Source organism: Oryza glaberrima, chromosome 9 (assembly GCF_000147395.1).
Source record: "Oryza glaberrima chromosome 9, OglaRS2, whole genome shotgun sequence".
In the NCBI taxonomy this organism is placed as follows: domain Eukaryota; kingdom Viridiplantae; phylum Streptophyta; class Magnoliopsida; order Poales; family Poaceae; genus Oryza; species Oryza glaberrima.
In genome coordinates, this window is record NC_068334.1 from 21273704 (window position 1) to 21287186 (window position 13483).

At 51.7% G+C, this 13483-nt stretch overlaps 1 protein-coding gene across 1 annotated transcript; it reads right to left on the reverse strand.

The window, feature by feature from the left end:
* Nucleotides 1–4949: 4949 nt before the first annotated feature.
* On the reverse strand, nucleotides 4950–7172 carry LOC127784246 (stem bromelain-like). The gene is made up of 3 exons (XM_052311440.1): nucleotides 6625–7172; nucleotides 5980–6362; nucleotides 4950–5524 (listed from the first exon to the last, which is right to left on the reverse strand). Exons 1-3 carry the CDS (start codon nucleotides 7091–7093, stop codon nucleotides 5267–5269), a joined length of 1110 nt encoding a protein of 369 aa, XP_052167400.1. The 5' UTR covers nucleotides 7094–7172; the 3' UTR covers nucleotides 4950–5266.
* Nucleotides 7173–13483: the final 6311 nt, after the last annotated feature.

Below are 13483 nucleotides of genomic sequence, written 5' to 3' on the forward strand. Positions count from 1 at the left end.
AAACAGCACATAAACAAGCATGAACAATACATGTGGATATTTTTAACATGTAGATCTCAATTTTAGAAAAATTTAGAGACTTGAACCAACTAAATCCGAGCTAAGATGAATTAGTTATGAATTTTCAAGGATTAAATCGGATTAAATCATTTATTTAGATTTTAATTGAATTATGACGCAATAATGAATTATTTTTGAAAAGGAAAAGGGAATTATTGCGTCAGCGGCTAGGGTTCGCGGTGGACCGGGTGCACGGCGACGGTTCACGGGAACGGACGGCCGAGATTGATCCAACCAAAACGAACGGCCGAGATCGATCGGTCCACAGCCAGACCACGGCGGACGGCATTGATGACGTCAGCAGTGACGTCACCACCGGCGGCGGCTCGGGCGCGCAAGCTCGCCGGCGAACGACGGCGCGGCGGCGCGAACGGAGAGCACCTATGGGTAGCGGACGGCACGGCGAACTCACCTGTGACCAAAACGGCGGCGGAAGATCAACGGACGGCGACGAGGAAGAAATGGCGGCGACCTTCGGCTTGACGACGACGGCGGTGCTCCGGCGGTCTACGGCGACGACGGAGGGGCGGACGAGGACGGCGACGCGACGGCGACCACGACGGCGGCCTTCCCGAGCGACGGCGACGACCGGAGCGACGGCGGCGCACGGCGGGAGCGACGGCGGCGCACGGCGGGAGCGACGGCGGCGACGGCAGCGCTAGGCTACACGGTGCTAGAGCTCTACCGGCGACGAGAGGCAAAGGCGAGGGTGGCGGCGGGTAGCGGAGACACCGAGGGTCCGTTTATAGGGATTGGAAGGCGGCGGCGAAGGCCCACGGCGACCGGCGACGCTAAGGAAAGATTAGGGTTAGAGAGAGTGAGACCGATCCGAATCGACCTCGAATCCACCAATTTCCAAAGCGAGATAGACGATGATTCCAAAAGGAAAAAGGTAGAGGAGATCCCGGAGATCATTTCCCCTCTATTGATTTCACCGGAGAAGGAAAGACGCGGCTGGATTTGGAAGGAGACGACGGCGGCGCGACGCTAGGGTTCGGGCGGCGGCGGCGGCGCGAGGAAGACGAAGACTGACAGGTGGGCCCCACCTGTCAGCAAGCGGACGCGCGCGTGGGCGGCGGCTCGGCTGCGGTTTGGGCCGACTTGGGCCGAGGAGGAGAGAGGGTTTTGGGCCGACTTTCGGCCCAAAGCCAAAAGAAGACTTTTTAAAACCTTTTCCAATTTAAATTATTCATGAAATGCAATTCCATTTATTAAAAATACTTCCTTAGCTCAAATAAATCCCAGAAAAATCTAGGAATTATAGAATTAAGCAAAGTATTTAATGAAATTTTATCTAGCCTCATTTTATATTGGAATTATTATTTAAAATTAGATCTTCTCTTCTAGGCTTTTAAAATAAATTCTAATAATTCCAATTAAACACAATTTATATTTTTAGGATTTTTAGGATGTGACACGAAGCTTCACAAATCTTCGAGAAATCCGCTTGAAGAAAAATATCCGATAACCGCAACTAGGCGTAAAGAATCAAAAACCTAAGCAAAGACCAAATAAAATATCCTATTTAGGCTAATTAATAGTGCCATTAAATAGATCTCAATTTTACGGAATTACTGGAAGTGGAACGGAGTCAATCGGAGTTACGGATCGGGATATATGACTTTTGGAAGTTTAAATGGATTTTCTGGACGAGGAAATGATTTATTGGAATTTATAGAAATAATATTCTCAAGAATATTATTGACCGTCACTGACGTGAGGGACCAAGGGAAATGATTTAGGGAATTTTGGAATGGAGAATTAATTTAAGGAGGCAAGGGAAAAAGGATTTAATAATTTATTAAACCCTTTTTGGAAAGAAAAAGATGGAGGGAGGGAAATCAGACTTTTCCCGTGCGGCTTGGCATGGCCCGAGAGGAAATGCGTGGCTCGGCCAAGCTTAATGGTCCGGCCGGCCTGGCGAGGCGGCCCAAAGGCGCGCGGGAGAGAGAGAGGGAGGGGGGCCGGGTGGACCGGGCTCACCTCGCGGGGTCTCGAGCGGGCCCACCTGTCGGTGGCACGGCTCACCATGGGAGCGGTGCATGCGGCGCGTGCTAGGGTTCGGTGAGGAGGGGTGGTCCACGAGCGGCGCGCGGGTGGACGCGGTTAGCGGCAGGCCCACGCGTAGCCTCACGGCTCGCGGTGGACCGCGCGCGCGCGAGCGGGGAGCGGAGGGAGTCGGCTGACCGGCTCGGCTCGGTCAAAGCCGAGGTGGCGCCTACATGGCGCATTCGTGGCGGCCACGCGGGCCGGCGGGAGGAGGAAGAAGGGGGAAGCCGAGATGGACAGCGGACGGCGGCCGTGTTCACCGGAGCAAGCGCGACGGATTTTGGTCTTCGGGGAGCACACCGGAGTGACGAGGGCGTCGAGAAAAAGCGAGCCATCGGCTCGGATTCGCTGGAGGGAGTTCGACGGCGGTGGAAATCGACAGCGGCGGCCGGCGGCGAGAGAAAGGGGAAAACACAGAGGGGCGACGAGGACTCAATTAAAGGCGGCGGGAGCATCTCCGGTGTTCAAGGAACTCATTTCCAGGGTCGGATGGGGCTGAGCGGCGCCGTGGAGGTCCGGCGACGAAAGGCGGCCTCCGGGGGTGGGCGGCAATGGCGGCGGGGCCATGCCGGGTGGCGGCGGTCCTTGGGGCGGTGTCTACGCACGTTCGGCAGGGCTACTGAGCTACCACGCAAGCCAGAGGGGGCGAGGGTGAGCGGGGAAGGGGAACGGGAGGGAGGCACTACCGAGCCGGGACGGCGCGGTGACGAGCAGCCGACGGCGGGGAGCGAGCTCTCCATCGTCGGGCCGGGGAAGGGGAAGAAGATGGGCGCCCGGAGTCCCGCGTCACGCGTCCACGCCCGCACCGGCTCCCCCAGTGCTCGGCGACGGACGGCGACGGCGCGAACAGGGCGGAGGCGACAATGGCACGGTGGCGACGAGAGCGAAAATGAGAGAGATTGGGAGATGGGGCGGCTCGGGTTTTATAGAGGTGGGGGATGTCGGTTTGGGGAGGGAGGAAACCGACCTCGTGGGCAGTCAAGGAGAGGCGGTCACGGGGGAGCTGGCGGCAGGGCGTGGTCACGGGCGGCAGAGGGGGGAGGGGTCGATGGTGCCGGTCGGGGAAAAAGCAAAAGGGGGGGGGGGGAGGAAAGGAGGCTTTGCCCATGCCATTCTGGGAGAAAGGAGGAGGGAGAGAGGGCTCTGCCTCCGGGAGTTGGACGCACGCGGCTTGGAGCGGCCGGGCACGCATCGCATGGGGTACGGGGCCGAGCGACTGCGTGGCACAGGCGCGGCAGGGCTGACGGCAGCGGCGACCGGGCGGCCGGCCACCACGGGCACGCGCGCGTCGCAAGGGTGCGACGGAAATCAAAGGCGGCGGCAGGAAATCAGCGCCGGTGAGAGAAGATAGAGAACGAGCGAGAGAGAGAGGGGAAGGAGAGAGACGGCGCTCTCTCTCTCTCTCGCTCCGAGTACGTGCGGCGCACGCGCAGGAGAGAGCTGGGCCGAGAGGAGGGGATGGGCCGGAAGAGAGGAACAGCCTATCGACAAGGGAGGCAAAATAGACTTTCACAGAGAAGACTGATTTTGGAGAGAATTGGAGTTTGGATTTGGATTCCGGAATTAGGCGATATTTGTGGTTAGGGTTTCTGGAGTGAAATCCGAATAAAAGGATTCAAACTTCGAGATTATTTTGGAACGGAAATTTTGAGGAGGCGATCTTTGATAGCACAAAGATGGACCAAAGGAGGGATTTAAATTGAGATCTTTGGCACAACTTAGACTTCAACACTCAAAGAACGAAATTTTCACAATTAGGATTTTCAGTAAATTAGCTTTTAACGTCCCGCAGAAAGCGGAGCGTTACAAGAGGGCGGCGCCTTGATGACGGCCGCCAGCGGCGGCGGTGATGGGGAAGCACGGCGGCCGCCCGCGGAGAGGAGGTCCATGCGGAGGAGGAGCACGAGGTGCTCCCGCGGAAACCGAAGGTGGCGCCGGCGGCACGGGGGGCATGAGCCTAAAGGGGAGAGCGTCGAGCTGGCACATCACCTTCTCGATGTCGAGGATGAGGCGCTCGGCGAGAGTGCGGCTGAACTCCTCCCGGTCGCCGCTCCGCCCCCGGCCGCCCGCGCGCCGCGCCTCTCCCGGCCGCCCGCGTGCCGCCCCTTCCCCCGCTGCCGCGTCGCCGCTCCGTCCCCGGCCGCCCGCGCGCCGCCCCTTCCTCCGCCGCCGCGTCGCCTGTCGCCGCGTCGCCGGTCGCCGACGCCCTCCTCCTCTTTCGCCTCATAGACTCGCTGTCGGCGAGTACGGAGAGAGAGAGATGAGGATGAGAAAGAACAGAGAAGAGAGGAAAAGAGAGAGACGACTGATGTAGCAATGCTGACAGGTGGGGTCCATGTGGGGCCCACGCTGACTCACTCGCCACGTCAGACAAAACCGGGGTCAAAACCACCAGAGGACCTCAAGCGAACGGTTTTGTTAGTTGAGGGACCTCCGGTATCTGGTTTTGTGGTTGGGGAATGATTTTGTAACCCGATGACAAGTTGAGGGACCTTCGGTGTACTTTTCCCCGACAACTATGGGCAAAGCCCATATTCTGGCCCATTCCTAAGATGGGCCTAACCGGGACATGAACTCTCCAAACAAAACATCATGCAATTCTGGAATTTTATATAGTTATAAAAACTGATGCACAAAATAAAATGTTTTCATGGAAGCTGTTCACATTTTATTTTCAGAAAATGGAGGCTAATTATGTACATGATGATATATTTTCTGTTTCCACCAAAGAAAGTAATCATCTCGCTTCATGAGAGAATCTATGCCCCACATTTGACATTTCCCAAATATGTTTCTGTTTTGAGACTTCACTTTTATGCCAAAGAGAAAATATAGAACAATTTACAAATAAACTAGAACTTTTATTAATTTTCAAGCACAAAACATACAACAATACATGCGACGAACACACTGTTTTAGTTAAACTCGACCCATACATATATGCCCAGCCGCTCCTTTTTATTTTTACACGGGCGTTGACATGCACATGAACGTACGTGTGCATACTATTACCTTATTTATTTAGTTATGAATATATTACCTTATTTATTTAGTTACGAAAATGTGCTCACAGCTCACTGTGCACATATATATGTAACCAGTAATCAACACGTAGGACACATGTTTTCTTGATAATTTATTAAGCAAGTAGGAGTAGCTAGTAGGAGTCGACAGCGTCAACGACCATAGAGATTGCAACGGTTTTCTTGATGGGGTACATGCCGTACAGGGCGATGCCACAGAGCCCAGACTTCGCTGCAATGTCACGCTTCATCCGAATGTAACCCTTCTCACCCCACCCCGTTCCCCACGAGTTCTTGATAATCCAGTACTTGGTGTTGTCCGGTGTCGCACCATATCCCACCGCCAACACGGCATGGTTTATCGATGTCCCGCACGGGCCACTATACACACCCTGCAAAATTAAAGTACACCAACAACTTATTAATTACTACATCATTAAGATTTATTCTACATATTTAAAATTAATTAATTGAAATCTTCCATATGTGCTGGTTTCTTGAAGTACTATGGACCTGTTTGGTACACTTTCAGCTCTAGCTCCACATCTCCCGGTGCTGGAGCTCAGTCAAACAGTTTCAGCTCCACTTAAAATTAGAGCGGAGCTGGGTGGAGCGCTTTCACAAAATAAACTAGAGATATAGAGCTAGGTTTTGACTGCTCCACAACTCATTTCAGACCCAACTCTTGAAGCTAAATTTTGAAATTGGAGCTCTTACCAAATAGGGCCTATGTCATCTTAAAGAGGATGTATTCGTGGACACATATATATGTGCATAAGATGGTGTGTTCATCTTCACTACAATCGAAAAAAAAAATGATGATTAGGTGCATCCATGCATGGCTGACCTGTTTGTACAACTGGAAGTTGCTGTTGGCCTCAATGAGCACAGAGACGGGCTGCTTGTACACGCTCTGCTTCAGTGCCACCTCGTTGGACGACGGAACCGACGCCGCGCCGTCCATCTTCACCACGGGCTTTCCGGCCACCGTCCGGCAGGACAGCTTCTTGGCTTGGTAGGGCGGGTAGTAGGGAGGGTTGCCGCTCGCGTCCAGCGCGATCCCCTTCTTCACGGCGAACTCCGACAGGACCGTCGATGTGTACCCGCCGCCGCAGTCGCCGCCGCCGGAGCAGTCCAGCACCTGCTGCTCCGACAGCCGGAGCAGCTTCTTCGTCGCGATCGCGTAGGCGCTCTCCACCGCACCCACCGACGAGAAAGCCCAGCAGCTCCCTGATTTAACTCATCAGTCAATGTGTTAGTTTTAGTTACTACACAAAGATTTCGAGTAATTAAGTACTTATTATTAACCATATTTACTCCAAACTTTAAGAAATACGTTTCTCAAGACACTTCAATTTTTTTGTTGCATTTTTACGTTAGACCACTTGTTTTACTTCTTAAAATATTTAATTTATTTTCTAATCAAGTAAATAATTCTTCATAATAATTCATTCAATAATTCAAATTAAACGGGGCCTTAATTAGTTATTACCGCACGAGCCTTGATCCTTGACAGGAGTGACAACTCCGTGCTGTCTCCAGTCCCAAGCGGCGGGGACATCGCCGACCATCTCCTCCTCGGCCTCCGGAACGGAAGCCAAGGCGGCGGCGGCGTCAACGTTGGCACCGGCGTACTTGGCGACGAACTCCTCGAGCGTCATGTCGGCGAACTTGTTGAGCCCGAGCTCGTAGGTCATACCTTCCTTCTTGTTGAACTCGCTGACATATCTGGCGTTCGCCTTGAACGCCTCGAACCTGCTCTCGATGTCGCCGCCGAGGTGCGACGACGACGAGGCGTACACGGCGCGCCACCTATCGTACAGATTCCACATGCTCTGCTCCGACTCCAGGTCCTCGTCGGTGAATGGCACGTCGTCGTCGTCGTGCGCCGCCGCCGCCACCGCCATGGCTGCCACCAGCAGAGCCAACAGCCCTACTGCCAATGGATTTTTCATCTCCATGTGTGTTAGCGCCTGTATCGTCTCTTAATTATTAGCTATTTAGCACCAGTGATTGTTGTTTCTTTCAATGATGGGGCACGCATCGGAGGCTGCCATTTTTATAGCTCGATCGCTAGCTAACAGGATCGCCATTAATTACCTACAAGTTGAGCTTGATTAAGGTGATACTCCTATGATATAAAATGTGTTGGAATTGTTCCTCCTCCTCCATCACGACCGAGAATATTGATCACTTGTCTTTCTATAAATTTTAGATTAGGAGTTCTGTTAACTTGTAAGGTACTCGACCCACTTACCATTTTCCAAATACAGTTGACTCGCGCGCAATAATTCAATTTGACTCTCAAGTTCTTTTATAACAAATCCCTTAAGAAAAGGTCCGAACAAATTTTAAATGAGTACGTTTCTATCGTTGTTTGACATTTTTGCATTTACGTACTAAGCTAATTAATTATAGTAATTGATGCTACATTTCAAACGAAAAAGAGCATGTATTCTTAGTCCATTACAAATTTTAATTGCAGAGACCATGTCAATTAATGTCCAATTGTACGATGCTAGGGAAATATTCTTTAATTATATATAGATAGGTGACCACAGATTATTGATCGATAAGTTAACTATGAAGCAACAATTTAAGCTAGTGATAATCCAAGTTGATTTCTTGGTTTAGTTTTTAGCTCCTTGTGCTGCATATATGTTATAACTGCATAATCATATATATGAAAGTTCGTACTATTGTACACGCAGCAAGGTTAGTTGGGGAGGATATATAGATGTTTATATATCTCAGATTCTGTAGACGACGACGACCGCGAATTGATATATCCCATTTCAATTGGTCTCATCTTATTCGTACATGCAATTCATCTCTATTTTCTTAAGATAATGGGGCCTACAATTCATATTTATTTTAAGTTTACTTTTACTCATTCAAATTGAAGAGAAGTGCGAGATCGAAATTAATTGGTTCGACCGACGACATCAAATTTCATAGTGAATCAAAAACGTCTACGCTTCGCTTATCGCAGGTTGGATGCTACCGACTGAATTTCTCATCTTCTTTGTTTTATTTGGGATAAGTCCATATTACATCCCCTACCTCTTTGATTGCCTACAAAACACTCTTAAAACTTGATTGCCTACTAAACACCCCTCATCTTTTGAAACCGTTCAAACAACACCCGGCCTTAAGTCAAAAATTAGTTGGTTTTCACCAACGTGGCAACTGACATGGCAATCTGTAGCGCCCGTTCCGTCGTGGCGCCTAGCGGGAAAACTATCTCTTAAAAAACCCTAATTACAAAATCCGTTTCCTTGCTTGTTGTCTAGTGTCCGTGCCATCTCAGATCTCAAATCTCCGATCTTTCGTCGAGTTCAATCCCGAATCCAAATCCTTCCCAAATCAAATCCCTCCGCAAAAGTCTATTTTGCCTCGCTCGGGTTCGATGGGCCGAATCCCTCTCGGCCCATCTCCCTCTTCCTCCCCGGCTCTCTCTCTCTCTCTTTCTCTCTCTCTCCCTCTCCCTCTCCCCCCGCTCTGCCCGTGCGCTGCGCACGCGTGCGCGTGAGCCGCGCCGAGCCGAGCGACTCCGACCCCGCTGCCGCCTCCCGCCGACGCCGCCCAAATCGCCGCGTCGCCCGTTGCTTCCCCGCGCGCGCGCCGTGGTGGCCGACCTCCTGGTCGCCGCCGCCGTCAGCCTCTGCCGCGCCTGCCCGCGCCTGCAGCCCGTGTCGCCGCTCCACTCCAATCCGGTCCGCCGTCATCGCCGTCGTCATCGACTCGGCCCCGCCACTCCCCGCGCATGCCTCCAAGGGAACGGAGGCAGAGCCCTCCGCCCCCTCTGCCGCGTCGCCTTCTCTCCCTCCTCCTTTTCCCGAAGTGGCAAGGAGGCAAGCCCCCTTTCCCCTCCTCCTTTTCCCCTTTTTCTCTCCCGCCGGCATCATCCTCCCCCCTGTCGCCGTTTGGGCCGCGACCGCCGAGCGCTGGCTCGCTCTCTTGACCGCCCAAGGTCGGTTTCCAAACCGACATTGCCGTCCTATAAAGCCCAGGCGCCCTCTCTCCCTTCTCCTCTCGTTTTGTCCCATCGTCTCCACTCCGTTGTCGCCGCATCTCGTGCTCTGTTCGCCGTCGCCGTTCGCCGTCGCGCATGTCGGAGGAGCCGGCACGAGCGAGGACACGGAAGGGGACTCCGGGCGCACCCTCTCCTTCCTCTTCCCCGGCCCGAGGCCGGAGAGATCGCTCCCGTGCCATCGGCCCATCGTCACTGCGCCCTTCCCCGCACGGTAGTGCCTCCCCCCGTTCTCCCACCTCGATCCATCTCCTCCCCTTAGTTTTCGGTACTAGCATGTGTAGCCTCTCCATAGCTAGCCGGCGTCGCCCCGACCGTTGTCGCCGCCCGCTGTGTGCTCGCCGCCATCACCGCCCGAGCTCGGAAGCGCCTCTCGTCGCCGGCCTCCCTCGATGCGTTTCCGCCCAATCCGACGCTAGCAATGGGTTCCCGTAGCCGCGTAGATGCTCTCACCGCCGGGAATCGGTCCCTCGTGACCTCATCGCCGTTTCCCCCTTCTCCCGCCGCCGGTTGCCGCCGCTGCAATCCGCCGCCGTCGAGTATTCCCCGGTGAATCCGAGCCGTTGGCTCGTCTCCCCTCGTCCTGTGCAACCTCCCGGTGTGCTCGCTTTCACCTGTATCGCCGTGGTTCGCTCCGCCGATCGCCACCGCCGTCCGCCGTCCGTTCCGACCGCCATCGTCGTCTACCTCCCGCCGGCCCGCGTGGCTGCCACGTAGGCGCCACGTCACGCGCCACCTCGGCCGCGACCGGACCGACCAACCCGGCCAGCCGCCCCCTCCGTTTCCCTCTCCGTGCGCGCGGTCCACCGCGAGCCGTGAGGCTGCGCGTGGGCCCGTCGCACCACGTCCTCCGCGAACCGCGCGCATGCGCCGCGCCTCCCTCCCCAAACCCTAACTCGCCCCGCGTGCACCTCGCCCATGGTGAGCCGAGTCGCTGACAAGCGGGTCCAACCCGGGACCACGCGGGATGGACCCGGCCCACCGGCTCTCACTCCCCTCCCCGCCCGTGCACGCGCCTTGGGCTGCCTTCTTGGGCTGGCCGGCCCATTAAACTCGGCCGAGCCGCCCCTTTCTCCCGTACTCACCCTTGCTCTATATAAATAATCCCCCTAGTTGCTGAAGAAGACGAAGCGGATCCCGCTGACGAGGAGTTCTTCCAGGAGCAAGCCGGCTACGATGAGTTTTAGGGTTTCGGCCTAGTTCCCAAGTCGCGCCTGTGATGTCTGGTCCAAGACTTGGTTTCCGCTTCCCTTTTGTTATGCAGTTGTGAGCTCGGGATCTGTCCGCAGCCCAACATGACTGTACTCCTACTCTATAATAAAGAGACCTCTGTTGCTGTGATATTCTGTCTTCCTGTGATACCAACACTGTTTCCTGGGACTGGTATCGACTAACAGGTTAATTTGGAGCGTCACGGGCTAGTTCCGCTCGGGACTAGTTCGGGGCGTGACACAATCTAGTCATCAAATATAGTATTATATACAACTATGGGCCCACCTCCTCTTTCTCTCATCTCTTCTCTTTTTGACGTCAAGCTCAAGTTCCTCATCCCCGAGTCCCGCCTCTGCCAAATTCAATGTCCCCAAGCACTGCTGCAACCTTCCATCGAGCTTGTGCTCTGCATCCCTGAGTGCACCACTTCTTTAAGCTTTGTCTTCGACGTGGTGCTCCTCGAGCACCGCTACCCATAGCTCTGAGTGGAACCGCTGCTGCCCCACGCCTCTCTCCGGAGCTCATCTAGGCCCCAATCGGGAATTCCAAGCGATGGTGTGGTGACTTTATGCAATGGAGCTCAAGGTAGTCTGGGCACTAAGGGAGCCCACGATGCGTGTAACTTGATGATCCACAGCCTGAGCTCCACCCACCTCCACCTTTGCCTCAGCCTCGTTCTAGATCCGCAGCCCGAGCTCGAGAGGCAACATAGGCGACTGTGATCTCTTTAACCTTAGTGCCATGCTCGGACTATATATCCTCCTTGCGGGGCTCCGCCAATAATCCCACAGCGAATGGGCAAAGCAAAAACTCGTGGACAATCTCCTCCTCCCTCCATCTATTATTTCTCTATAACTCCCTCCAAACTAGAGTTGGCCTAGTTGCATCGAGCTCCCCATAGCCTCAAGCTTGAGAAGGAAAGGAGCGACAGGGAGAAATTCTCTTCAGGAGTAGCGTCGCTGATGCAAGCTCCTCCTTGAGGCTCGCCGATGAGCGGGCTCCTCCCCATCTGGTTCAGTGTGTCTTTGCGAGATCCGTTGATGCCACTCGTATCTTCACTGGTCTTGACCACTGATTGTCTTGTTTCTGACCTCCGGTGCCGCCCTTCACTTCCTACCCACCTCATCGTCATTAAGTGCGCTGGCCCGATAACTTGGCGAGCTTGGCCTCAACGCTACTCCTCTGCCTTCACTTGAGAGAGAGAGAGAGAGAGAAGAGAGAGCGAGAGAGAAATCGAGCAAGAGAGAGAGAGAGAGAGAGAGCTGACATGTGTGCCTATGATAGGATTGAGTTCCTATTTGTACATGTGCCATCCTATGTGGAGTCTTATTGTACCAAAACCGGAGCGAAACCGCTAAGGGGGGTAATATGCCTGGTATTGATACTTTGAGGTGTTGAATACCGGTTTTAAACTCCGATGATGCATTTTAAACAATGTGAATAGTTGAGGGGTTAAATTGGACTTATCTTTTTCTTAGGCACACTAGCTACATGCACTGACGCACTTATGCACATCAACTGGCAGATAGATTCCGTCAATATATACTATGTAAGTCATTAACTCGTATTCCCTCCATTTCAGGTTATAAGACGTTTTAACTTTGGCCAAAGCCAAACTACTTTAAGTTTGACTAAGTTTGTAGAAAAAAGTAATAACATTTTCAACTCAATACAAATTTATTATGAAAATATATTCAATTATTGATTTGATGAAACTAATTTAGTATTATAAATATTACTATATTTGTCTATAAACTTAGTCAAACTTAAAACTGTTTGACTTTGACCAAAGTCAAAACGTCTTATAACCTGAAACGGAGGGAATAGTATATATTGTATTCGCAATTTGGCATGCATCCCTATCATTGCTCCGTACGGTCGCATTTCCACGCATATAACTATAATCATAGATATTTTTTTAAAAAAACTTTAGCCTTGACAAATGACAATGTTATATTTTTTTCTCTTGGTCGTCTCATTGTTTAGCTAAGGTGTAATGACAGTGTATTCCTAGTTTACGTGGAGACTGGGAGTACTTTACATGCATTTTCCTTGTCTAGAAACAGTAGACATCAAGTGACGATGCTCCAACGAGTTAATCACATGGATAAGTTATTATAAGCTAGGCTATTATTTATTTGTGCAATCTGAGTAATTAATACACCCACCCTGTCTTACATGCATGTGATTATATAGTAGTAACAAGTGAATATCGCGCGGATAGGTTTAAAATTCGGTGGACGATCGATCGATCGATCGACCCACCCGTGCGCTCTATACTATCGTTCAGTCGCTCTTATTTGTATGTAACTAGGCAGATATTCATATATACTTCCTTTTTTGAGTCCACACTTTTTATTCTTTTTTTTTGCGGGGACACATTTTTCATTCAATTCGCAGACAAAGAGATTGATTTCAATTGGTTAGTCCAAATTAAAACTAGCTAGAGCAAGCAACTGGAGTAGTGGATAGGATCAAGACGTACCTTCAGTGTAGCTGGCTTGCATGACGCTCTGAGTGTTTTTTTAGGCAACGCTCTGACTTTTTCTTTTCCATATGCATGTAAGTAAGCAGGGCATGCGTACATACGTCTCGTTAAGACGTTTTACACCTCTACATAAGTTTACTTTTACTCAAACTAGTAAAATGGACTCACTTAATTTATTAACCAGTGATATTTATCTTTTTCTTATTCTACAAATTAATCGACACATTTTAGATTGAAAAACGATATGATATATTACGAAATTAATATTTTCAAAACTTTGGATGCGGCAAAGCTGAGTTTCTCTTCTTTTCATGCACACGCACCTCGATCCGTTGGCAGACATGCACTCAGAACGTCTCTCTCAATCCGGCGGCCAGATCGATCCATGACTGCTCGTGCGAGCTGAACCGGAGGAACAGCCCACCTGAGTGCTCGGCCTTCTTACTCATATCTTCTCCACCGTCAGCCCAGCCCAACATATCTATACCTCGATCTCATTCGGCCCAACTCTCAAGCCAGCCAACATTGCCATCGGCATCAACCAATATTTGTACTTATGGTCAAAAAAGTTTATTCTTTATAATTACTACTCCAAATTAATATATAATGTGTATATAA